Here is a 27,543-nt window from a genome sequence, read left to right on the forward strand (position 1 = left end):
CGAAACAGGAAAGCCATATGAAAACAGAATTTGCACAACAAAAGCCAGTGTGACCTTAAAATGGGGAGAGTTTCCTATGGCAAGGAAGAAGGACTCTGGACACATTGTTGAGCTGAGACAAACAATATATGGGAGCTGAGTGTAGAGAGAGATGGTTCCTGCCATGACAGGAGGCTTGTAAACCAATAAAAAAAGATACACAGCTTTTTTTTTTTTATTTCTGCTTTCAAGGAAACATAATTGAAGAATAAATCCTGCTTAAGTTTGCCTCATTCTGCCTCTTTATGATGTCAGAAAAATCTTTTTGATTCTGTGGGCAGTAAATAAACAGAAGTAATGAGCAGAATACCAAGTGTTGGGTAATGGTTCCACAGGGTGTGCTTAGGTTGATGTGCTTGGCTCCATTTTTCTTGTGCACGTGGTACGAGACCCTAATTAAATAATTATATTGCATTATTCACCAGATGGGAGAAACCATTGTGTATAGTCTTTGTTCAGTTTGCATAATCAGGTAGCAAAAAGGAGGTCTCATTAACTGCCTGCCAGAAAATGAGAGACTCGCTACATCCCTGAGCATGTTAAAATAAAACCTCCTGACTTGAAATCGGGTTCCAGTGGCTATCCAACTCTGCCTAGTGGTCTGCTGGAATATAATGGCTCGGTCAAAGCAGCATATGGTACCACTGGCTTCGCTTAGGCCAATAATTATCTTATCTGGATGGGACTGTGTAGAACAGCAAAAGTAAGCGGTCTCGCATGGAAAGGGATGTGTTTACATTTATGAACTGTGGCAAGAAGGAGGAAAAAAATACTGCTGAGGGTTCTGGGCTAGTGAACTGCCATCTGACTTGGGGCTCGCCACAAACCCTGGGGAGCCTCCTCCTTGCTCTCTTTCCATATGGGGTGATGCTGCTGGCGAGTTTGGTGAACACTGTCAGATGAAAGGGACAGAGGATCTGGGCCCTCCTGCTCTGGTACCCAAGAGTCACTCACAAAGGGTTTCTTTTGTTTGATCAGAGCCCTGGCACGAGCCCTAAGTCTTATTCACAGCTCCCCCGTATGGTGTCATGTACATGTGTGCCACAGATCATAAAACACTTTAATGAGAAAAGTCTTTGGTTTCATTGAAATCATATGCAGAGTGTCTCCCACCCCTCACGTTTCTGTTTTTCTTTCTCTGGTAAGTTTGCCTTCCCTTGAGAAGTCTTTTCTAAACTTGTTACCACATAAGTTTCAAGGTAGAAAGAAAACAGCACCCTCCCTAAGCTGGAGATGGTTCCCGGTCCTGGTATCGTATGCAATCTTCTCGTTCTCTTCCCCAGCCAGATCCCCAGCTAACACTTTCTCTCCTACCCACGACACGAATGGATTCTTCTGCAGCTGTGTCCTCTGGTGACATCGGAGACCTAACGGGGGAATTCTGCCCAAGTGGCACCCATTCGATTCCCTGGAAAAGCGAGGAGCAGCCCTGGGCCCCTTTCTTCTGGAAAACATAAGGCTCCAGACAAATTTTAGTTGTTGCGTATGCTTCAGTCGTCTCCTTCCTCATCTCTGACTCAGAGAATGCTTATTTTCCCTCAAGCTATCGTTAAGGCAGTGTCTTCTGCATGACACCTTTTCTGATAACCCCCAACTAGACTTCTTTTCATAACTATCTCACAATTAGTCTTGTGTATATGCACACATACATGTATGTATTTATTTATTTTATTTAAAAAACCCCTTACCTTCTGTCTTAGAATCAATACTGCTCATTGGTTCCAAGACAGAAGAGTGGTGACGACTAGGCAATGGGGGTTAAGTGGCTTGCCCAGGGTCACACAATTAGGAATTTGAACCCAGAATCTCTCATTTCTAGGCCTGATTGGTTTTCAATCCACGGAGTCACCTGGCAGTTATTTATTAGGATGACAGAAGATTCTTTGCCCTCTCCTCTTCCCCCCTTGCTAAATGGAAAATAAAAAGAAAAACAAAACATATATAAAATATGCAAAATTAAGTAAAATAAATCCCCACGATGATTGTATCAGAAAATGTTGTCACATGTCACATGCTGCTGTTTGTATATCAGGAAATGGGTTGCACAATCCATTGATCCTCTGGAACTCTAAATGGTCATGGCATTGATCAGAGTTCTTAAGTCTACCAAAGTTGTTTTGTCTTTTCCAAGGTCTTACCATATAAATTGGCCCTCTGGTTCTGTTGACTTCACTCTGTTCATACAAGTTTTCCCAGATTTTTCTAAAGTCAACCTCCTTTAAATTGCTTGGTTCCTCCACACTCTCCCAAAATGGCAGCTAGTCTTATTCCAGAGATTTAATTCCTTGTTCCATGATTTAAAGAAATTACATAATGAAACATGATGAGGGAATAGTGGGAGAAAAGTGATAGGTAAGCAATGGAAGAATGGGAAGAAAAGCAAAGATGACCGGGGAAAATTATCATAAGAAACACATATACAAAAAAGAGGGAAGAGAAGTCAGGTTAAAAAATGAAATATAGCCAATGAAGGAATTTTAGCATGAGAGATTTAGGGATGGAAGAAACCTCAGAGACCACCTCATTCAATCCCCATCACTTTAGAATTGAGGAAATTGAGGCCCAGAGAGAGATGACTTGTCCAAAGCCACATGAAGAAAGTACTTATGAGCTAGTGCTTTGGAAGGGTAAAGATAAAAAGAGCAAAAATAAAGGTAAAAAGTAGCAGAGTACAAGTGAGAGGACATTATGGTATAAAGCAGCGGTCTTGCAATTTTTCAGTCACATACTTTGATCAGAGATCTTGGAGGATGCACACTTTAAATAGGCATATAACTGCCGTTACTGTTCAGTCCTCTTAGTCATATTTGACTTTTCATGCCCCTAGTTGATGTTTTGTCAGCAAAGATACTGGAGTGGTTTGCCATTTCCTTCTCCGAGTCGTTTTATAGAGGAGGAAACTGAGGCAAATGAGGTTAAATGACTTGCCTAGGATCACACAGTTAGTAAGTGTCTGAGGCCAGATATAAACTCAGGTCTTCCTAATTCCAGTCTTGGCATTCTATCCATTGTGCCTTGTAGCTACCCTATAGGTATATAATTACTTCTATATAGGTAATAATACTTCTATCAGTTATAAAATTTACACAAAATAGCAATTAATAAAGGATGAGATAAATATAAAACAATATATTATCCCAGAATCAAAAGGGAGCTTCTGGAGTTTTTTAAATAGGGGAATAATACTTCAGGAAAGTCATTTGGCAGTTGTCTGGAGAATAGATTGGATTAGGTGGAGACATGAAACAGGAAGACCAATATGGAGGCTTCTACAACAGTGCAGGTGAAAGGGATGAGGGGTTGAACTAAGATAGCAGCTATGGGAGTAGAGGAAAGAGGTTATATGCTGTTGGGGAGAGTGTTGAGATTTGGCAATTGACTGGATATGTGAGTGAGAGTAACAAGTCAAGTATGATGCCAAGCTTTGCGGCTTGGGTGATGAGAAGGAAGGTGGTACCTTTCCTGGACAGGAAAGCTATAAAGGAGGGGGATATTGGGAGGATACAGAGATCTGTGATGGAGATCACAGCCTGTCCATACCTATTCATCTTATGCAACTCATTCTGTGCCTCTGAAGACCAGAGTGGAGAGTGTACTCACTGAGTGCGACCTACTACAGATTTGATGTCATCTAAGGAGCAGCATGTAGTGATATTAGGAGACTGAGTGGTAAATTTTGTCCCCCTGACCAGGTGTCTGCAACAACCAGGAAGTAACAATGTGGGTACAAGATCCAGTGAAGCAATAAGAAGGACAAAGAGAGAATCAGGAATGCTGATTAAGGAGAGTGCAGGGTCCTAGAGTTGTGTTTAAGACAAGCCCATTTGGCCATTGGGAAGATGGAACGGAACCTATCATTTCATTTATAAATTGGTTGATCACATATTTGACCTCAATACTTGGGAGGCAAATGGGTGGCACAATGGATAAAGAGTTAGTCCTGGAGTTAGGAAGACTTGAATTCAAATCCAGGTTCAGACATTTACTAATTGTGTGATTCTGGGCTGGTCACTTACTTGGCCTCAATTTCCTCATCTGTAAAATGAAGGAAATGGCAAACTACTCCAATATCTTTGCTAAGAAAATCCTCAATGGGGCCATGGGGAGTGGGACATGACTGAAAGAAATAAACAACAACAATGAGCCAGACATTGGGGATATAAATATAACTAATACTATTCCCAAAGAGCTTACATTCTAAAGGGAAGAGGAAAAAGTGGTAGTTTCTTGTTTGGTTCAAGTTGAGGAAGCCAAGATGCTTTGAGGACTCATGAGAAATCCATGCACTCACTCTCTACCCAGAATATACAACACAGGCTACTCCATGGACTTTAAGGATGTCTCCCAGCTGCTGCCTGGATCACTCCTCCCCCTACTGTCACCTTTCAACTTATGCCACTGAAACCATAAAACAGCTGGGGCAGAACTGGAAAATGAGAGAACTGGGGACAGTGAATGGTAATTGAACGAGCTCCTGCCAAATGAGCCCCATTCTCTTATTCCTTTTGCTTTCCCAGTGTGGGATCATCTTGTGCCTTGTGTCCGCTGACTACATTAACCAAATAGCTGGCTGTCCAAACAGGAGACTGTAAAACCTGAAATGATATCTGTGAGGGCCAGCTGTCCCAGGTCGCCTTGGCAGAACTGTGTTAAGAATAGAGAAAAAGTGACTGCCCACACTATGCTTAATCAAGGCTCCTAGCATCTCACTTTCACAGCCATCAAACTCACACCCAAAATTCAAAAATAAAGCAGGGTGTTAGTCACTTCATTTTTTAAGAAAAAAAAAGGAATGTGAAATCATAGAAGTCAGTTTTCTTGATTATCAAGTATGCTTAAGATTTATAAAATTTTATATTCCCAAGGGAAAATTCTGTCAGAAAATTAAGCTCATTAACTTTGACCTTACCATTCCTTCAACATATCCTCCTACCCCTTATCACTATTTGCCATCCAGTCCTAGAAAAAATTGTCTACATTCATTTCCTCTACTTTCTCATCCCCCACTCACTTCTCCACACATTGCAATATGGTTTCCATCCCTATTTACCTGCAAATGCAAGATGTTGCTAAACATGTTTATTGCCAAATACAATGGCTTTCTCCATCGCCATTCTTCTTGCCTTTCTACAGTATTCTTGGTACTGTTAAAGATGCCCTTTCCCTCCAGCTTTGCTTTGTTTTATTTTCATGACAATGCTCTTTCCTGGCTTTCTTTGTACCTAAGTTTTCCTCAGCTTCCTTTGAAAGATTTAAAACCCACATTCTACTCCCTATGCATGGAGGCACCAAGTCTCTGTTTTAGGCCTTCTCTTCTCTCTTTATAATCTTTTTATGATTTCATTAGTTCCTATGGATTACCAAATATACATATCCAGTCCTCATCTTTCTATTAACTTTCAGTCTTGTGTCTCCAACTTCCTCCTGGATACCTCCATCTTGGTGCTCCACAGTCATCTCAAAATTCAACATGTTCCAACTGGAACTCTTTGTTTCTTCTCCTAAATCCATCCCTCCTCCTTTCCCCCATATTTCCATTGAGGACATCAGAATTCCTCCAGTTATCCAGGATCAAAAACCTAGGAGTCATTCTTGACACTTTATACTCACCATCATCACAACGATAATTTCAAAATGGTGGAGGAAACCCATAACCAAATAATTGCCGAATTTTGTAGACTTTATTTTTACATCTGTTGAATCCATCTCTTTTTTTCTACTCACACTACAACTACTCTTATTCATTTCTCAATACCTCTCATTTATCACAAAGGACTACTACTTGTTTTCCTTGAATACAGCTTCTGCTTTCTCCAAGCTGTTTCAACATAGCTGCCAAATTGATATTTGTAAGGCATTCATCATGGTACTTTGTTTCTCAAGAAGCTCCAGAGGCTCTGGCTGGCCTTTAGGACAAAATAGAATCCCCTTTGGCATTTAAAGCCTTTCAAAATTTGGCTCCCATCTCTCTTTTTAGGCTTACTACCTCTTGACTCCATTTCATACATTCTACCTTCAGACCAAAATGGCCTCCTGTTTTTTTTTAAATAGGTCTATGTCTACAATATTCCTTCCCCCCCCCAAAAAAAAACCCTACCTTCCATCTTAGAATAATCTAAGGCAGAAGAGCAGCAAGGGCTAGGCAATGGGAATTAAGTGACTTGCACAGGGTCACACAGCTAGGCAAAGTCTGAGTACAATATTCTTTCTGCTTATCGATGCCTCTTGGAATCACGTTCTATAAGGGATCTTGAGGGATTTCCCTCCGTTCCTAGGGCTCTTCATACATTGAAATGCCTTTGCATTTATTTTTTCTGTGTACATGTTCTTTCATCCTAGTTTAATGTAAATTTCTTGTTTCATTTTTATCCTTGTATCCTTAGCCCAATGCCTGACAGAAAGCAGACATTTAATAAATGCTTGTTGAATGGATTATATAGATTTAAAACACACTTTCTCCAGAGTGGGACAGGAGATCACCAAGACCATAGCATTGGGAAAGAAGAAAAGAGGCAGAATCAGAGCCTTGGGGGTCATTCCTCCCTTGGAAGGAGAAGGGGGAAGATAAATCAACAAAAGAGATAGAGGGATATTTAAACCCATTGGAAGAAAACCACTTAGTCAACAGTCAGACACTGTCCTAAGGTGCCTGGATATATAAAGAAATGCAAAAGGAGATAATTTTCTAATGGGAAAGAAAATATGCAAACGACTATGTTCAAGCAAGAGATAGATATATAGTTCAAACAAGATATATTCTTTATCAGCGGTACTCCTGGTTTTTATCTACAATGCCCAGAAACCTCTTTACCCTGAAAGCTTATTGTACCTCTAGAGTTCACAAATTGCTCCTTTGGGCCTTTCCCTCTGATTGGGCTTACTTAGAACTTTTGTTTTAAGTAGGATGACCAGACTAGCCATGTGAAGTTAAAGAAAAAGGCTGGATGAGGCAGGGGGGAGGAAAATGGATACTATAACTCAGGGAGATATTAGGATCAGGGAGACTGTTCATGTTTGAAGAAGAGGAAAAAATGGAAGAAAAGAAAGAGGGATGAATGAAAGATCAAGAGCCTTAGGAGAATAAGACCAAGGGCCCATAGGAAATGATTGACTTTGGCAGGGAGAATACCTCTGAGACTGGAGGGAAGGAAAAAAAGGGGGAAGAAAGAGAGATTTTGCAGTATGATGGAAGCTCATGATTGATGAACTCAACCTTTTCAGGAAAATAGGAGACTAGGCCATCTGCTGAGTGAGGCACGGGGGTGGAGTTGAGGACTTGAAGAGAGAGAATATTTGTAACAGCTGGTGTGGGGAATATGATAGGGAATCAATCAGAGAAGAAAAGAAGGATTGGTAGGTGTCAGTGCATGCCCAGCTGAGCTTAGACAGCATGAATCTATAGTAAAGCCAGTTACTGGGGCTTCATCATGTCTTCCAATAGTATACTTCATGTCTAGGGAGAAGGAAAAGATAAAGTGGATGGGCAGAAATAACTCAGGTATGGGGATTAGATTAGTCAAGAACAAAGGGACCAGGGATCAAGGTTAAAGGACACTGTGTGACCGAAATGACTTTAAAGTAAAAAGCAGGGGCAGTTGGGTGGCTCAGTGGATTGAGAGCCAGGCCTAGAGATGGGAGGTCCTGGGTTCAAATCTGGCCTCAGACACTTCCCAGCTGTGTGACCCTGGACAAGTCACTTCACCCCCATTGCCTAGCCCTTACTGCTCTTCTGCCTTGGAACTGATTCATAGTATTAATTCCAAGATGGAAGGTAAGGGTTTAAAAACAAAAAAGTAAAAAGCACCAGCACTACATGGAGAGTTTGGCAGAATGGGGATATATTTCCATATGGCTAGCTAAAGGATAACGCTGTTATAGGAGTAAGCCATAGAGGTTGATCTAATCTTCCAAGATACAATACTGACAATAAACGATCTGACTTTAATTTGAGAATTTATTATTGTAAACATGCAAGGATATGGGAAGACAAGATGCAAAGGAGAAAAAGGAAAGCCTTCTTCCTTGTAGCTGAGATACAGGATATGCCAATGAAGAATTTTGTGGTTGTCGTTTAATAATTCAGTCTTGTCCAGCTCTTTATGACCCCATGCACCGTAGCATGCCAGGCCCTTCTATCTTCCACTATCTCTCAAAGTCTGCCCAAGTTCATAGTCATTGTTGCCATGAAACGATCAATCCAGTATCTCATTCTTTGTCATCCCTTTGTCCTTTTGCCTTCAATTTTTCCCAAAATGAGCATCTTTTCCAATGAGACCTATTTTCTCATGATGTGGCCAAAGTATTTGTATGTGGGGTGAGCAGGGATTCAATCAAGACAGATGATGAACTGAATGAGCAATATAAAAGAAGAGTAGAAGAACTAAAGCACATTCAGGACAAAGGAAGAATGGCATAATGAGCTCAAAGGCAATATGTCTAAATCAGAACTTCTTATCTTTTCCCTAAACTCTTTTCCATTCCAATTCCCCCTATCATTTATAAGGTCACCACCATCCTCAGTCACCCAAGCCTGCCACTGCAGTGGCATCCTTACTCATTACCATTATTTACTCCATAAACATAATCAATCGACAAATCTTGTTCTTTCTACCTTCACAAAATCTTTATGTCCTTTTCACTCCTTTACCCATAACCCTCATTGAGGCTCTCATCACCTCTAGTCTGGTGATGCACCAGCCTTCTAACTACCGTTCCTGATTCAACTTTCTCCTCTCCAGTTCTTCCATCTAGCTGCCAAGATAACGAGGTCTCACCTCTCAGTCCTCCTGCTTAAGGGACTCCAGTGGCTCCCTAGTATCCCCAAGATCAAGTATAAACCTTAAGTGGTTGGCATTTCCATCTCTCCACAACCAGATGGCTTACTAACTTTCCAGCCTTCTTATTCCCCCTTATCACACTCCATGATCCAGATTCACCTAACTGGGAGCTCCTTGAACACAGCACTGCCTCCTATCTCTGTCCCCTTGTATTGGCTGTCCCTCGTGCCTAAAATACTTTGCTCCCGCCCCTTGCCTTTCTTAGTTCCCCTAACTTCTCCCAACATTCAGCATGAATCTCACCTTCTATGGCCCTTCCCGGCACCCCCTTTCCCCGCCCAACTGCTCACACGCTCACATTTCAGATTACCCTCATCTAGTCTGTACACCTCTCTTAAGCATCTAGTAATTTATGTTGTGAAAGGAACGTGAAATGAAGTGAAAGGAATGCTGGTACTGGACTAGGTATAAATTCTGCCTCTGTAGCTTGCCTACTGATGAGACCTTGAGCAAGTCACTCTCTCGTTCTCAATTTCTTCATCTATAAAATGAGGTGGATCAGACTAGATGGCGTCTACCTTCCCTTCCATGACTAAATCTACCATGCGGTGACCCCAGGATGTCCTGCATTATCAGTGACTGTTCCAATTTACTTCATGTGCTACACTAAGATTCTATTCCTTTAGGTCCCTTCAGAGACTTTGGTCCTTATATGATTATGATACCCCTATAGCCCTCCTATTCTTGGCAGGAAGCTCCATCCATAACGGGCATGGGAAAGAGCTAACAGAGCCAAAGTGTTTGATGGGATTTTTTAAAAACCCGTATCTTCCACCTTAGAATCAATACTAGGTATCAGTTCCAAGGCAGAACAGTGGTAAGGGCAAGGCAATGGGGGTTAAGTGACTTGCCCAGGGTCACACAGCTGGGAAGGGTCTGAGGCTAGATTTGAACCTGTCTCTAGGTCTGGCTCTCAATCCACTGAGCTACCCAGCTGCCCCTGATGGAATTTTTTTTTTAATAAAACAGAAGACAAACTTAGTGGCATACTTAGAGGAAGTTAAACAAAGCAATGGAACTTCCTTGGACACAGCTTAGAAAGTGGCACCATGTTCTTCCTAAGAGTGGCATTTATAGTGGTTATGTGCAGGGTTGGAGGGGAGCCACGGCATTCTTTCATCTCCTTTAAGTTCAGCTCTCAGAGGGAACGATTATGGAAAGAGGGCGAGCCGCACTGATTGTTTAACATGGCCCTAATGTGCCTGGCATTTTCTTCTTTATTTTGCATTTGCTCAGTGACTATCCAGTGAGTAATTCATCCCTTCGTTTAAATATTTCAAGTCCAGTGTCTAGGTGTACGTTGCTGGGGGAACTAGAATGTCAATAAGTGTGACTTCACCTTGAAAAATCTCTCCCCCTCCTGATTTCTTTTCTTTGAGCTCCTCAGAGGAGAAACAAAAAGCAGATGGATTTGCTGGATCATTTCTTTTCCTTGCACGACACTCTTCTACGCATAGTATCTGCATCTCATGCATGTGACTAATAGTGGAGTAAGGCACTGGCCTAGTGGATGAATATGTCATTCAGAGTCTGTTTTTCTTTCAAAAAATGACTCAGAAAAAAAGGCACCAGATGGACCACACTCGAAGAGTGATTTATATCACAAGGAATGGATCAGTCTTCTCAGCGAATGCCCCCAAGCATCCTCTCTTTCTCTCTGTCTGTCTGTCTGTCTGTCTGTCTGTCTGTCTCCCCGGGCCCCACTCTATTCAATCCCATCACATTCCGGAATTCCAAAAACTGTCACTAACGGGGGCACTTTTAATCTCAGGGCGCTCTAGCCTTTTCATGTGCTCTAAACTCTGTCAAGAGTGTTAGGTTTTTGGACAAACAATTTCCTGGCAAAGTTGGACAGAATTCCATGGTGCTAAGAAATGAAAGTTCAGAGAGCTGGTGCAAGGACCACTCCAGATCTTATAGGGTAGAGGAGGATATTCATTGTACTGGCGAGGACCTCCGGTGAAAGGAAGGGCTATTTGCAGACAGCAGACTTTCACAGCTCTTTGCCTTTGTTTGCAGTGCGAAGTTTACTTTTCTTCCTCTCTTCAATCAGACTGTTTATACTTGACAGATCTCAGGATAATTGTTGTTCAGTCATCTTACAGTTGTGTCCAACTCTTCTTGACCCTGTGGATTTCTGTCCATAGGGTTTTCTTGTGTGTGTTTTTTCCCTTCTCCTTTGTGAAACAGAGGTTGAGTGACTTGTCCAAGGCAACACAGTCAAGTTCTGAGACTAGATCTGAACTCAGGTCTTCCTGACTCCAAGCCTGGCACTCCATCCACTGTGCTATCTAGCTGCCTACATCTCAGTATAGGAAGCACTAGATTAATAAACACATAAGGGATCAGTCCTCCCATCCTTCCACCCCAAGGTCCCCAACATACCATGGAGATACACACAAATATATTAACTATTAAAAAAACCTTACCTTCTGTTTTAGAATCAAAACTAAGAACCAGTCCCAAGGCAGACGAGCAATAATGGCTAGTCAACTGGGGTTAAGTGACTTGCCCAGGATTACACAACTAGAAGTGTCTGAAATCAGATTTGAACCCAGGACTTCCCATCTCTAGACCTGGTTCTCTAATCACCAAGCCACCTAGCTGCCCCACAAATATATTAACTTCCTGAAATAGTGGCAACTGAAAAATTACTTGTTTGAATAACATAAGTTCAAACCTACAAGAAGAAAGCAAATGATGGAATATATCTGTGAAGAGTTTGGGCTACTGAATGTGTGTGTGGGGGGGCGGAAATTCAACAGGACAGTCAAGATTTTTGTTTGTTTTTGGTGTGTATCTGTTACCTTAATGGTATAGGGAACTTGTGGCCAGAAAACATTTCTATCAATGCAGGTCTATTGGTACTTTTTCTGCCCCTTACAGAGGGGCAGATTATTGGACCAATGCACAATTTTGTGACAACAATCATCAGACAATTGTTTTTTAGTGTGTGTGTGTGTGTGTGTGTGTGTGTGAGAGAGAGAGAGAGAGAGAGAGAGAGAGAGAGAGATTTATGATTATTTGCATTTATGCACACTTTTTTTTTACAATGCCAGTAGATGTGTGTACAGACCAGTTTTCTATTCAGCCATAGTTTAGTTACTTAATCACCAGGAAGATCTATTTTCATTGCAGCTATTTCTGTGTATATGAAACTGGAAACATCAAGATCACTTTTTAATAAACAATGACCATCAACCTAAATAAAAAAGGCACTGAGGTACTGAAATGTGAGTGACTTGCCCTATATCACACTCTAAGTATGTGCCAGACACAGGATTTGAACTCAGACCTTCTTGACTCTAAGATTAGCTCTCTATTTTCTAGACCACACTGCAATGGCAACTAGGTGGTGAACTGGATAGAGTGCTAAGTCTGGAGTCAAGAAGACTCATCTTCCTGAGTTCAAATCTGTCCTGAGACATTTTCTAGATGTGTGACCTTGGACAAGTCACTTAACTCTTTTGCCTCAGTTTCCTCATTTGTAAAAAATGAGGTGGAGAAGAAAGTGGCAAACCACTCTAGTGTCTTTGCCAAGAAATCTCTTAATGGGGTCACAGTTTGGACAGGACAGAAATGACTAAAGAACAACCACACACTACAATAGGTACTCTTAGTACATCTCCTTTGAGTAGACTGTTCCAGCTTCTGGGATCTCTTGCCCAATCATTTTGAGACAGATTGCTATGTGTTTATTCCTGACTCCTTCTGCTGATCCCCTAAGCATCCTAGCACTTCCCTCAGGTCTCCATAACATTTCTTCTAAAATACTGGTATTTGGTTCAGTAAGCATGCTTCCCTATTTGCTTTAGTGGCCTCATGAGAATCTGCCCCATATATACCTTCCACACTTCTTACCTGTTGACATTCTTTTTTAGTCCAAGAGTCACTCATCCAAGTTATTTGCTACCAGCTACAGCGAGGTCTTTGTTACTTGCTAATTGTCCACCTTTGGCTTTTATTCTTTTTTAAATCTGTTCAGCTTCTTTAGGGTTTTCATTAATTTCATGCCATTTCTCTCTGTGAGATAATTACTCTCTTTTCTGTCTCTTTAAGTAATAGTCTTTCTCATTCTCCACCGAGACGCCTTCAAAGGATTTTGCCTCTGTCTTTTTAGAGTCAGGATGAGGCTGGCAGGGCACATTGCATTAACCTACATTTTTTTTTCTAAGTGTGGAAGGGAACAGAAGGATTTGCTTGAAGTTCCATGATTCCTCAAAATATTTTTTCCACCATCATGATAGCATTATGCATTTAGAGCTGGAAAGGACCTTAGAAGCTACCTAATACTCATTGTTGAGTCATTGCAGTCTGTTTGACTCTTCGTAACCTCATTTAGGGTTTTCTTGGGATAGATAATGAAGTGGTTTGCCATTCCCTTCTCCAGTTCATTTTTACAGATGAGGAAATTGAGGTAGAGAGGGTCAAGTAACTTGCCCAGGGTAACACAATTAATAGCTGTCTGAGGTCTGATTTGAACACTAGTAGATGAGTCTTCATGACTCCAGGCTCAGCATTCTATCCATTGTACCACCTACTTGACCTGCTATCTAATACAACCCCCCCCCCCAATTTTTCAGCTAAAGAAAATGAAGCTCAGAGGTTCACTTAAATGATTTGCTCAAGGTCACAGAGGAAATAGCAAAGCTGATTTTTGAACTCAGGGACTTTTACTCCAAATTCTGTGTTCTTTCCAGTGTACCCTGATTCTTATCTTTTCCTTTCTCTTTCTCTCTCTCTTTTCTTTCTCCTTCCTTCCTTCCTTCCTTCCTTCCTTCCTTCCTTCCTTCCTTCCTTCCTTCCTTCCTTCCTTCCTTCCTTCGTTCCTTCCTTCGTTCCTTCGTTCCTTCCTTCCTTCCTTCCTTCCTTCCTTCCTTCCTTCCTTCCTTCCTTCCTTCCTTCCTTCCTTCCTTCCTTCCTCTCTATCTCTCTTGCCACATTAACCTTAATCCTTAGGATTTAATTTGTTTGTATTAGGTATTCTAAGTTAGACATCTGACGTGTCTAATTTAATTTGAACACTGAAAATCCATTAAGGTGACACAGGGACTTGTGGAGATGCTCATAACAAAATGTAAGTAACTTCCATAAGTGAAAGTACAATAATAAAAACAGTTAAACAGTTGAATCAATGACTCACTGATCTATATAGACACAAACTGTGTGCCCCTGGACAAGTCACTTAACCTCTCAAGGGCCCCAGGCAACTCTCTCAAACTGTTAGTTTCTCACCATTTCCTATGCACTGGTAGAGGGAGTTTCATTACTTGGAAGTTCACTCTCTTTATTAATGAAATTAAGGATTTGGTCAATTGTATTTAATCAGTGATCAATAAAAATAAGAATCACTTGGAGTCTAGAAATCTGGTTTCCATGACTAACTCTACTACTTTGGGGAAGTCACCTAAGTTTTTATATATAAATCTTACTTCTATGTAGTTCAGACATTCTTGATGGGTAACTGTAAGTTGGTACAGACACCTTATGAACTATGAAGAACTATACCAACAGAAGGTGGAGGTGGGAGTTTATTTGCCAGATAAATGCTGAACTTGAAATTAAATAATAATGATGTACCTAATACAAACAAAAGCACATATTTACAGAATTCTTCAAAAGCTTAGAAAATGAGTTTCTTCCAACCATTCAGTAAGAAAATTATTTTGAGTATTATCATCTCCATTTTACAGATGGGGATACTAAGGCTGGAGAAAGCTAAGGATTTTTCCCATGGTCACACGGCCAACGAGGATCCAAGTCAGGACACAAAACCAGGATCCCTGACTCAGAAGTCCAGTACTCTTTCCACTAGGGATGTGGAATATAATCCCAGGGCCATTTGGGGGATGAGGTTATTGGGAACTGATAGGGAGACACCAGGCTTCCCCAGTGTGCTTTTTTGTTGCTGACTAAAAGGCTACCTTGCTAGTTTTTATCAGACACGATTTTAGGGAGAGGCATAAGATACAAAGCACTTGTGGACCGCTCGCTCAGAGAGTGGACACAGGGCTTATAAATTCTAAGGGTTATGGAGTGAATCCAAGTACTGCAGGGAACAGGCTAATTCTCACTTGATCACTTGACAAGGTCAAAGTTATCATTTTATCTTCCAGGAATGGAATAAAAATGTGATTCAAAGGTCATGTTTTAGAGGGGGATCATCAATAATGCTATCGATCACTCTGCTACCATGCATTGTGTGGTGCACAGAAGTACATGATACAAGCAGTCAGCATTAGGAGAGCAACTCAAATGTAGGTTTGGATGAAACTTAAGACTATCCCTTTAACTCCTTGACCAGATCCTTAACAGCTTGGGGAAAATAATTCCAGCTGAATATATGTTTTGTTTTGGGGGACAGAATTTGATCCATGATTTCCCTTTTGTCATTGTAGAAATTATAATGAAATTTAATAGAGGGAAGCATCATTCACACGTGATAGTGGTCAGGTGGTTCTAAGGCTAAAAGCAGAAAAATCTGATGAGGCTTTGTAATATCATGAGCTCAAGGTCCAGTAGCACAGGTATAGGGGATTAAACATTCAAACCCATGTTGCAGTTCATATCTCGGGCAGTGGCAGACTGGCAGTTACATCAAACTGAAAGGATGTGGCTATTGCCCATGTGAATGGTCCAAGAGAATTTTAATCTCTTTGAAGGTAGGGCTGTCTTCATTTTTGTTTTTATGTATCCTCAAGGGCCAGTATTGTGTCTGGCACATAAGGGACAACAAATGAAAGCTCATTGGATAAATAGTGAGTTTTGGTTAGCCCCACTGGCTTCCTTTTCATGTGGTCTGAACTCTAGATGCCTTAAGAGAACTGCTTTGTTTGTAGTACTATGGTACAGGAAAACAGAGCCTAGAAAGAGATGAGGAGGAGTGGCTCCTCTGGTTTCACTTAGTCCTGGAGAATGGAAAGACTCCCAGGAGGCAGAAAATGTGGCGATAATAGGAGATTTTGACCAAGTGGGTTTCTGGTGCTTAGAGTGTGACATTTGGGCTAGGGATGAAGACTTTGACAGCTTTCCCCAATCTGCACCTGGAATAGTTCTGGGTTGGATAAAGGGGTGTCAAATTTTAGGGAACTCCTAGTCATCTTCTAGACACTGTTATTCTTGCCCACACGAGGGGAAAAGTTGCAAGGATTAATTACTTGCTGTGGATATTCATCAACTTGAAAGATGTGGGGAACAGAACCAACAAACTCTCTGGAGGCAGAGCCTATCTCTTACTGTTTGCTATTACTCTCCCTCCCAGTCCTGTGACCCGCACACTATGAACCCACAATGAAGGTCAAGCGAATCAAATTGTACTAACAACTGCTGATGGTTGACCAGGAGATCAAAATTAAGCGTGACTGCTCTTTGATCAGCCCTAAACTTGCATTTCATTCTCGATTCTCAACCTAAAGTACTGGAATACTGCTACAGGTTCCTTATATCGTCACTGTACTCAAGGGACCTCAGAGAACAAGCATCTCTTCTCTTTTTTAAAATTAGATTGTTTTTGGTAACAGATCATTGAAACAGATGAGCCATTCATTTAAGCCAACGATTTCACCAGATGAGTCTTCAAGGGATCTATGTATGTATGTGTGTGTATGGATGTGCACACATGGATGAAATTAGTTAAGCCATTCTAGAAAGCCTTTTGAAACAAATGAACATTTAAAAATGTGGAGATAACCTAGGAAATTTTTTTTTGTTTCTATAAGCTGAGTTTTGTAATGATGAAGGCATTTCATATCTTTAACGAGAAACTCAGTTCGTGCCTCCTCCAGATCTATTTAGTTTTCTGCCTTTGCCAGCCATGTCTGGCAAATGCATGGTCTCAAATATTCATTCAAAAACCCAAGTTATTTCTATAAAAGAAGGGTGACAAGACGATCTAAGGCATGAGAGCATTTTTTTTAAACAATGTGATTTTTAACTCTGGGTACCTTTATAAGAGCTGTAATTAGAACACATTTTCTAAGTGAGACAGATACTTTCACCACCTTTGCTGCCTGGCAATGATTCATCTGGTTATAAATATCCTTGAGTATCCTAGAACTCTCAGACCTGGAAGGAGGCTTTTAGAAGTCATCTAAACCTAAAGTCCTTGTGTTTTACCATTTTTCAGATGAAGAAATGGAAGCCCAGATAAATTTCATAGCTAGTTAGTGTCAGGGAAGAGACTGGAAAAGGTACAGTAGAAAGATCATGACTCTGGAGTCAGAGGTCCCAAGTTCAAATCCTGCCTCTACCTGTGTAATGTCATGATCAAGTCACAATCTTTCTAGGTCTTGGTTTCCTCATTCATAAACTGAGGGAGTTGGGCTAAAAGGCCTCTGAGGTCCCCTTTCAACTCTAAATTTAGTTTAAAAAAAAAGCCCTTATCTTCTGTCTTAGGATCAATACTAAGTACAATTCTAAGGCAGAAGAGCAGTAAGAGCCAGGAAATTGGAGTTAAGTGGTTTGCCTAAGGTCGTAGACAGCTAGGAAGTGTTTGAGGCCATACTTGAACCCAGGTCTTCTTGGTTCCAGGCATTCGATACACTGTGCTACCAAACTCCCCCTAAATCTAGATTTTCACTGGCTACCTCTCATGCCTGGAATGGTCTTCCTTTTCATCGTCCCATCACAATAATCCTGGCTTTCTTAAAGTCTCTTCGAATCCTGCCTTATCCCAGAAGGTAACCCTTTTCCTAGGCTTCTTCATTCCAGTGCCCTCCCTTTGTTGAGTATTTCCAATTTGTCTTCTATATGGCTTGTTTGCAGGCTGTCTCCTCCATTAGACTATGAGTTCCTTGAAAGCAGAGATTGCCTTTTGACCATCTTCATATCCCCAGTGCTTAGCACAGTGGCTGGCACATAAGAGGCACTGAATAAATATTTACTGCCTGATACATCTATCATCCTGTGAATCCAGGTTTCCCCAATTCTCAAGATTAGGGAGCTTTTCACTATACCATTCTGCTTCATAGTAAAATTTTGAGATGGATCTGTGATCAGGTGAAATAACAAATATGTAAAGTTCTGTGCAAACTTCCAAAAGCTATGTCACCATTATTTCATCTATTCGTGTGTGCCCTCAAGCAATTCCAAGCCCGCAGGTACTTGGATGTTCAGCCTGACTCTTGCTCTGGCTTCTTCTTGTTGATGTTTTCTGTCCACCTAACCCTGGGTTACTTGTTGGTTAGAGAGAACTAGATTTCAAGGCATGATGATAAGTAAGAATTTTTTCATCAGCAACACCTTATAGACAAGCACAAGTTTGGGGAGGGGTGAGAAATCCACACAAAATGGCAACTTACATATTGAGGGGCAGCTGGACCTTTGGGGATGTTCCTGGTTCTCCAGCAACTGCACTTGATCGGGGCCCAGCCATGGTGGCAGATCCAGCTGAAGAAGAGTCCTAGAATCAGAAAGGGAAAAGAGAAGGGGAAAAAAGTAAGGATTTTTGAGTTTGTAGCATGAGCTTTCCTAAAGGGGAGCGCTCAAAGGCAAGGCAGCCTACCAGAAGAGCCTTTTCCCTGATGCCCCATCTCAGCTATCCAATGTAGCCAATGGACCTTTAAGCTTTGAGGATCCCCAGAAAACACTCCTGGAACAGGGGAACCAGCGAATTAACCAAGTTACTCCAGCCCTATAAAAATCACTCAGCTGAGACTTGCATACTAGCCCCAAACAACTTTGAAGAGAGAACCTTCCTGACTAGCATAGAAAGTGATTTCCCCATTAACATCCTTTGGGTGGCATCCAATTCGATTAACGCTACTCTATTTTCAAACAGGATAGAAGGCTGTTTATCAGGAAGCCTGTCTTACTTAACTTTGAGTTATTTCTGGGTTGATGGTTTTTGAAAAAGCAAAGGAAAAAACTCCACCAAAACCCAACCCAAACTTTTCATGTGACTAGTCTTGGAACATTACATTTTAAGGGACAAAAAAGTAATTTCTTTAAAGAAAATAACAACTCTGGTGCTGTCCAAGAGGATGGAATTGCAAAATGACCAACTTTTACATAGTATCTGACTCTCATGAACACACACATAACTAGAGATACATATACACATAACTTTATGCATTTTTGGATATATACAATACATACACACACACATATGCACAAGGACAATCCATTAGACTGAAAACTCCTGGAGGACAAGGAGTGTTTTCTGCACCTTTTGTATCCCCAGCACTTAACACAGTACCTGGTAGGTGCTTAATAAATGTTCACTGAAAAAATGAGACTATATATGCATATATGCATTTGTGTATATGTCATATATGTGCATATAGCTATATCTGTCCTGCAATGTCTAACAAACTAAGAACACATATGCAATATGAAGAATATTTGACTTACTGTTGAAACAATGAAGAACTTATACATGCCACTATTGAGAATATGATTTAGCTAGGCTGGAGAACTGGCTTCAGAATTGAGAAGACCTAGATTTAAGTTCTGCCTCTAACACTTCTTTGCTGAGTGACTTTGGGCATGTCTCTTGCCTTCTCAGTGCCCAGGCACTTTTCTAAAACTGTATATTTCAGAGAAGTTGACTATCTGCATTGTGGGAATCTTTGTCATGAAGAATTGCTGCATCAATGAATTGACAGGTCTGGTTAAAATAAACACACACACACACACACACACACACACACACACACACACACACACATTTAAGGAGCCAGAGACATTCTCTCTACCTGAAGACAGAGGGTATGAGGAAATCTGAATTAAATAATTAGCCATGTCAAGGTTGTAGCCTGTAGAACAGGTAGTGCACAAAGCAGTAAGAAGCCGTGCTGTGTATCCATCCTTTGTCACCCAAGCAACCATTGCTCTAATCTCTAAGCCCAGGCCTCCCATTACCTCTCTGCTCTTACCTGTGCTGTCCCCTATCAGCTGTTCTTATCCATTCCAAAGTCATATGCCTGTATGATCTAGACCCATATTGGTGAACCTATGGCATGGGTGCCGAAGTGTGCGGGATAGGGCTGTTACCTTCCCCCTCTCCATGTGCACCTGAGGACATTTCTCATATCACCTGCCCCTTAGTCCAGCAGCTCAATGGGAGCGCTTCCTTCGTCCCCTATCTGGGGTGAGGGGCTGTGGCTCACGTACAGCGTGAAAGGGTTGCAATTTGGGCACTCAGTCTCTAAAAGGTTTACCATTTCTGGTCTAGACCAAGTAATGGAGAGAGAAGAAGCAGGAAAGATTTTCTCCTGTCACAAAGAGTTCATATTCTCTTTCAGTTGTTAGTATGCTATGGCTTCCATATACCTTTTGCTTTGATGACAGTGGGACCCACCATTCTTCCCAGAGCCAGCAGTCCTATCCTCCATCAAAGGAAAAGAAGAAATAGATGAGGCTTCAAGAGAATTGCCCAAATTTGTGGCTCACAGGGGGAAGTTCAGAAAAGATCACCAATATGGAAGCTAAAGGGAAACCAGAATTCATTTAGTCCAATGCACTCATTTTACAAATGTGAAAAATGAGCCCTGTGGAAGCTAAATGATTTATTGCAAGTCATACAGATAAATGAGCATCAATCAGAGTAAATATTTGAATCCAGGCCCTCTGACTCTGGAGTCAGTAATCTTTCCATTGAACCACCCTGATTAGGTAATAAATAAAAGGGGATAGGGCTCATAGTAAGTCAGTTAATAAATATTTATAATACCTACTATGTGCCAGGCACTCTTCTAGGTGTTATGGATACAAAGAAGGTAAAAGACAGTCCTTACTGCCAAGGAGCTCACAATATAATTGGGGGGGGGGGGACAAGACATATACAAGATAAACTGGAGATAATCAACAAAGGAAGGTATTAGCATTAAAAGGGAATCATGAAAGGCTTCTAATAGCAGATGGGATTTTAGATGGGATTTGAAGAAAGCCAGAAGGTAGTGATGAGCAAGAAGAGAATTCCAGGTTAGAGGAATAGTCAGTGACAATGCCTGGAGTCAGGAGATGGAATGTCTAGTTTGAAGAACAGCAAGGAGGCCAGTCACATGATCAGAGAATACATGGTAAGGGAAAGGAGTAAGAAAACTGGAAAGATGGGAAGGACAAAGGTAATAGAGAGCATATATATATATATATATATATATATATACATATATATATATATAATGGAGAGCATTACCTTTATCTATATTATTTATATATTAAATATATATATATATATAAAGTATATATATTTAAACCCTTAACCTTCCACCTTAAAATCAATACTCTGTATTGATTCCAAGGCAGAAGAGTGGGAAGGGCTAGTCATTGGGGGTTAATATATACTTATTTTTTAAAAAGTCTTTACCTTCCATTGTAGAATCAATACTAAGTATTGTTTCCAAGAAAGAAAAAAGGTAAGGGCAAAGCAATGGGGGTTAAGTGGCTTGTTCAGGGTTATATAGCCAAGAAGTAGCTGAAGGAAGATTTGAACCCGGCACCTCCTATCTCCAGGCCTGGCTCTCTGTCCACTGAGCCACCAGCTGACCCAAAGGGGCTTTGAAAAGTCAAATAGAGGATTTTCTATTTGATCCTGTAGGTAACCGGGAATCCTTAGAGGACTGAGTAGGAGGTGCCATAGACAAACATGCTGTAGGAAGATCAATTTGACAGTTGAGAGGAAGATAGGCTGGAGTGAGGAAAAGACTTGAGGCATAAATGCCAACCAGTAGAGCTGTTGCACAGTCCAGACCTGGAGGTGATGAGAGCCAGCTGCATTCTACTTTCCTCAGTTATAGGGAAATATAGAAGGGGGGGGGGGGTTGGAGAAGAGAGAACGAGTTCAGTTTTGGACATGATGAATTTAAGATGTCTATAAGACATCCAGTTGGAACATACAAAAAGCAGTTGGAGTTGTCAGACAGGAGGTCAAGAGAGAAACAGACCAGACAAACAAATCTGAAAATCATCTGCTTAAAGATCATAACTGAAATCACGGAGCTGATTAAGTTCAGAAGTAAAAGAATAAAGGAGGAGGAGAAAAGAGGAACAAGGACAGACCCTTGGGAGACATCTATGGGTAATCAGCACAACTTAGATAGAGATCCAGCACAGTTTCACTGAGAAAGCATGATCAGATACATAGGAAGAGAATTAGGACTAAATCCAGAGTACTCGCATCAACGTTCTCCACTCACTTCTACTATCTTATTGCTGTCGAGTCATGTCAGTCATGTCTAACTCTCTGTGACTCCATTTTGAGGTTTTTGGAGGGTAAACATATCAGAGTAGTTTGCCATTTCCTTTCCTATCTTATACAGATGAGAAACTGAGGCAAAACAAGTTAAATGACTTGCTCTGGGTTGCATAGTTAATAAGTGTCTGAGGTAGGATTTGAACTCAGGAATATGAGTCTAACTGATGCCAAGCCCAGTGCTCCCTCCATTGGGCCACTTAGGTGCCCCATATCAAGCTGCCAAGTTTGAGACAACCAGGTGATCCAAAGATTGCTATGTTATCCAAGCCAAAGGAACAAGATCCAGAAAGAAATATTGCCTCTGATTCTCACTCATCAGCATCACTTCCTTTGGCACTTCCTTGGTAGTTTCTCATCCATATGCTGTCCAGTGCTGACCCTGCATAGTTTTATGAGGTCTATCGAGGTATAGCTGTGGGCAACCTATTGATTCTATCCCATGTAGTTAACATCCCACGATGCCTGGGGACTAATAAAGGTGCTCCAAATATCTTGTGCTATACACCACGGAACATCTGCAATCCATAAGAATCAAGAAACTATACATTTTTTAAGAGTGCAGAGTCTGGCAGGATGAAAAAATACTACAGCAACAGTGGAACTCAGCTTCATTCATGTCTCCAAGGTAACTCCGAGTCTCAAAGGACTTAACATTTCAAACACTGACACTTAGGAGAGAAACCTTAGATTTTCAAAGACTGCCAAGATCCAATTTTCATGTTGCCATCGCCTCTTTTTAGGGCTTGCCCTTTTAGCACAAATACACAGAAGCCCCATTTCTACATTTGAGAAAAGATGAAGAGGACCATGTGGGAGCCAGGCTGAAGGGGAGAGCCTGGAGTGCCACCCCTCTTTCACACACACACCCTAGGATGTTTTTCTTTTGCAGTTCAGTTACATTGAGACTGTTGGCAGAGACCGTGATAAATGGACTTGCCCTTGCTCTCAATTAAGGCCAAAGATTGGGAATTAATTCCCTAAAGCATCTGAGAGACACAGCATGGTCAAATGGATACCATATTGGACTTGGAGTCAGGAACGCTTGGGTTCAAGATACCATTTTAAATTGTGTGAATCTGGCTGGGCAAATCACTTAGACTCTGACTTGTAGGTTGCTCATTCATTCATTCATTCATCCACCTTTCTCTCTCCCTCCCTTCTTTCCCTCCCTAACTCCCTCCCTCCTCTCTCTCTCTCTCTCTCTCTCTCTCTCTCTCTCATATTTAATATAGTAAGAATACAGATAGACACACATTTATTTATTTAAGGAGGGGTTGAATTAGATGGTCACAGGTCCTAAATGTAAGATCCCAAGACCTTTAATCCATTGACTCATTAGATGTATCCATCATATGCCAGTCACAGACTATGATACTCAGGTGACTAGATTTGTGATTTCATCCATATAAAGAACTCTTCTGGGCAGTGAGGTGGCACAATGGATAGAGGGTTGGGCCTGAAGTCAGGAAGAACCATCTTTCTGAGTTCAAATCTGGCTTCAGACATTTCCTAGCTATATGACCCTAGGCAAGTCACTTAACCCTGTTGGCCTCAGTTTTCTCATCTTTAAAGTGAGCTGGAGAAGGAAATTGCAGTGCCACTCCAATATCTTTGCCAATAAAATCCCAGACGGGGTCCTAAAGACTCAGACATGACTGAAATGTGATTGAACAATACAAATAACTCTTGGTTCTACAATAGAAATATTGTTTGAAGTGACATGGGTATGTCCTCCTTCAGAGAAGAAATGTGATAAACAGGAAGAAGCAAGATGTAATTTTATATATACATGTATCTTTTTGTCAAGTGGTACCTTTCCTAGTGCAGGGAAGGAAAGGAAGGGTGTTTTCTGGGTATTTTAACGTAACAAACTAATTAATTGGTTTTTTAAACTCTTGGATGAGGAAACCCCCTCTACTAATTTTGGTTGACACCTTCTCTGAAATGTGTAATGCTTAGAGAGCTGCCTAAAACACCGAGAGGTCAACATCTATGGAACCATAAGAAAGAGGGAAAGGATGGGGAGAGATATCCAGAGATTAAGGATGGCAACTGAGACCTGACCTGTAATGAAGGTTTTCAGATGGAAATGTCACAGGATGAAGCCATGGAACACAATCTGATAGCCAGGATAAGAACAGGTGATGAACAGAGCCAAAGCTCTCCTGTCACGGGCTGAAGCAGGACCGAGGAATAGGGGAAGGGAAGGAAAGAAAATGTTGTATAGCACTCTTGCCAGGTGATGGGGTACATGCTATTTCATTTGCTCTCTGAGATGGCAGGTGTTATTATTATCTCCACTTTACAGCTGAATAAACTGAGGCTGGCAGAGGTCAGGTTCCAATATATGAGGAGGCTTTTTTGCAATCCACAGATGCACATGAATGTTCATTTTATTTCTGATGTTCTTTAGCCACCCACCTAACAATTGAACAGGAAGTAATAGTACGTGGTGATCAGGAGAGATGGGTAAAAGTGATTTCCTTCTGTCAGGCAGAGGTTGAAGAGCTCAGCGCAGACTGTGGACTTTGCAACATAAGTGAATCGAGTAGCATGGCATTAAAGGCTCAAGACCCCATCTTTCCTTGCATCCTCCTACTCCCCTGAGTGAGCTGAACATAAAACACTCCATATGGTGGGGTTTTAGAGGGCTCAGGGAGGATTCAGCCAAGTATACGTATTAGCCTGAAGGTATCCAGAAACTCAAATGACAAGATCAGCCAAAATGCTACATTTTAAAGGAAGTGAAGAGCTGATCCCTATGAACCACCGTGGGGCTAAGGAGCTCTAGGAGGCATTGATCCCTCCGCTGGAAAACAGGTCCTTGGTCTAAATGTGATTCAATTCAACAAGTGCTTACGTTGTGCCAAGCACTATACTAGATGCTAAAGAAAGCTACAAGGTTAATAAACATTTAGAGCATGGGAGCAGCTGAGTGGCTCAATGGATTGAGAGTCATGCCTAGAGATGAAAGGTCTCTGGTTCAAATCTGGCTTCAGGCACTTTTTAGCAGTGTGACCCTGGGCAAGTCACTTAAATCCTCATTGCTTAGCTCTTACCACTCTTCTGTCTTAGAACAAATACACAGAATTGATTCTAAGATGGAAGGTAAGGGTTTTTTAAAAATTAAAAAAAAAATTAGCATCCACTGTATGCCAAGCACTGTACTAGGCACTAAGGAAAGATATGTCAAGTTAAAAGTCATTTAGTGCCTACTATGTGCAAGGAAGTATACTAGAAGCTAAGGGTAGATTTGCCAAGTTAATAAACATTTAGTGCCCATTGTGTGTCAAGTACTGTACTAGGTACCAAGGAAAAATACAAGTCAAAAATATTGTGTGCTAGACACTGTACAAAGGACTACCAGATAGGTCAAGCTAGCAAGCACTTATTAAACACCTACTAGATACCAGGCAGGAAGAAAATGCTTGGAAGTTTCATTTTCCAGCCTCAGACATATACTAGCTATGTGACCCTGGGCAAGTCACTTATCCCTGTTGGCCTCAATTTCTTTATCTGTTAAATGAACTGGAGAAGGAAATGGCCAACCACTCCAGCATCTTTTTTATATTTTTCTCTTTCTTGAGATTTATTTTTAATAAAGATATTTTATTTTTCTACTTATATGTGATATCAAATTTCCACATACGTTTTCCAAATTTATATGATCCAAATTGTCTCCTTCCCTCCCTTTCCACTCTCCTCCTACAGCTGGCAAACAATTTGATCTGAATTATACATGTATTATCATACAAAACATATTTCCATATTGTTCATTTTTGTAAGTGAATAATCATATAAAACTGGAACCTCAAAATGAATACTCAAATAAGCTAAGATGAAAAATCCAATGCTTTCATCTAAATTCCAATTTCCACCATCCTTTCTCTAGAGGTGGAGAGCATTCTTTGTCCCAAGTCCCTCAGAATGATCCTGGATCACTGAATTGCTGAGAATAAGCAAGTCTTTCACAGTTGAACCCAATATTGCTGTTACCGCATACAATGTTCTCCTGGTTCTGCTTAATTCACTATGCATCAGTTCATGTAGGTCTTTCCAACTCTCTCTGAAATCACCCTGTTCATCATTTCTTATAGCACAATAGTATTCCATCACCATCATATACCACAATTTATTCAGTCATTCCCCAATTGATGGATAGCCCTTCAACTTCCAATTCTTTGCCACCACAAAAAGAGTAGTTATGAATATTTTTATACAAATAGGTCCCTCCCCCCCCCCCATTAAAAAAATCTCTTTGGAATACAGACCTAGTAGTGGTATTTCTGGATCAAAGGATATCCACAGTTTTATACTTCTTTGGTCATAGTTCCAAATTGCCCTCCAAAACAGTTGGATAAGTTCACAAATCCACCAACAGTGTATGAGAGTCCCAATTTTGACATCCCCTCCACCACTTATCATTCTCTTTTACTGATATATTGGGGTGAGGGGGTACCTTAGAGTTCTTAAAATTTGCATTTCTCTAATCAAGAGTGATTTAGAACATTTTTTCCACATGATTATTGATAGCTTTGATTTCTTCATTTGAAAACTATTTATGTCCTTTGACCATTTACCAGTTGGGGAAAGACTTGTATTCATATAAATTTTACTTAGTTTTCTTTATATTTGAGAAATGAGACTTTCATCAGAGAAATTTGCTATAAGAATTTCCCTTTCCAGTTTGTTGTTTCCCTTCTAATCTTGGTCACATTGGTTTTGTTTTTATAAAACCTTTTTAACTTAATATAGTCTAAATTATTCATTTTATCTTGTATCTCTATTGCCTGTTTAGTCATAAATTTTCCACTCGAGAATCTTTACCAAGAAAACCCCAAATGGGGTCATGAAGGGTTGGATACTACTGGAAAAACTACTGAACAACACATAGAAAGGACAAAGTTCTCAGGCACAAACCCTGCTCTCAGATCTTAGAATCTAAAAAGGGTTCAAAGAGGTACAATTCTGCGTGACTTAATTATTAAAAGAAAAAGCATTTTGTGACAATTTGCTTTGTCTAAATTTTCAGGCTACATACTAAAAAAGGATAAATAGCTCTTCATCAATATTAGAACTTTATCTCTGGTTGTGACCACTTGATATCAGAGAAGGTACTGGCTCTGGCGTGGCTGCTCAGTGCACAGAGAAGAATTCTAGAGAGATATCTTTTTTGAAATCACTGGTGTTTATTTATTTTTTAACTAAGAAAGGGCTAATTTAAATGCAATTTTCACAAAGCATGGCTCCTGCCATGGCACTCCATAAATTCCGGTAGCTCCTTATGACCTCTAGGGTCAAATGCAAACATCTCTGTATTGGCATTTGTGGTCCATCCCAGCTTGACTCTAACTTGCCTTTTCAGGCTCATGATATATGACTCTCATTTCATTGATGCTATAGCGGAGTCCAACTTCTTGGCATTTCTCATACACCATGCCTTTGGACTGGCTACCTGCCATTTCTGAGATG

The 27,543-nt window shown here is 40.8% G+C and overlaps 1 protein-coding gene across 4 annotated transcripts in view; it reads right to left on the reverse strand.

The window, feature by feature from the left end:
* The window catches only part of SH3RF3 (SH3 domain containing ring finger 3), a 629,698-nt gene that overhangs the window by 157,740 nt on the left and 444,415 nt on the right, over nucleotides 1-27,543 (reverse strand). For all 4 annotated transcript variants that reach the window (XM_007501218.3, XM_056808193.1, XM_007501221.3 and 1 more), the window contains one exon: nucleotides 18,176-18,276. In XM_007501218.3, coding sequence (XP_007501280.2) covers nucleotides 18,176-18,276 — 101 coding nt within the window. The remainder of the gene's footprint in view (nucleotides 1-18,175; nucleotides 18,277-27,543) is intronic.

The sequence above is a fragment of the Monodelphis domestica genome, chromosome 8 (genome assembly GCF_027887165.1).
Source record: "Monodelphis domestica isolate mMonDom1 chromosome 8, mMonDom1.pri, whole genome shotgun sequence".
Classification (NCBI taxonomy): Eukaryota; Metazoa; Chordata; class Mammalia; order Didelphimorphia; family Didelphidae; genus Monodelphis; species Monodelphis domestica.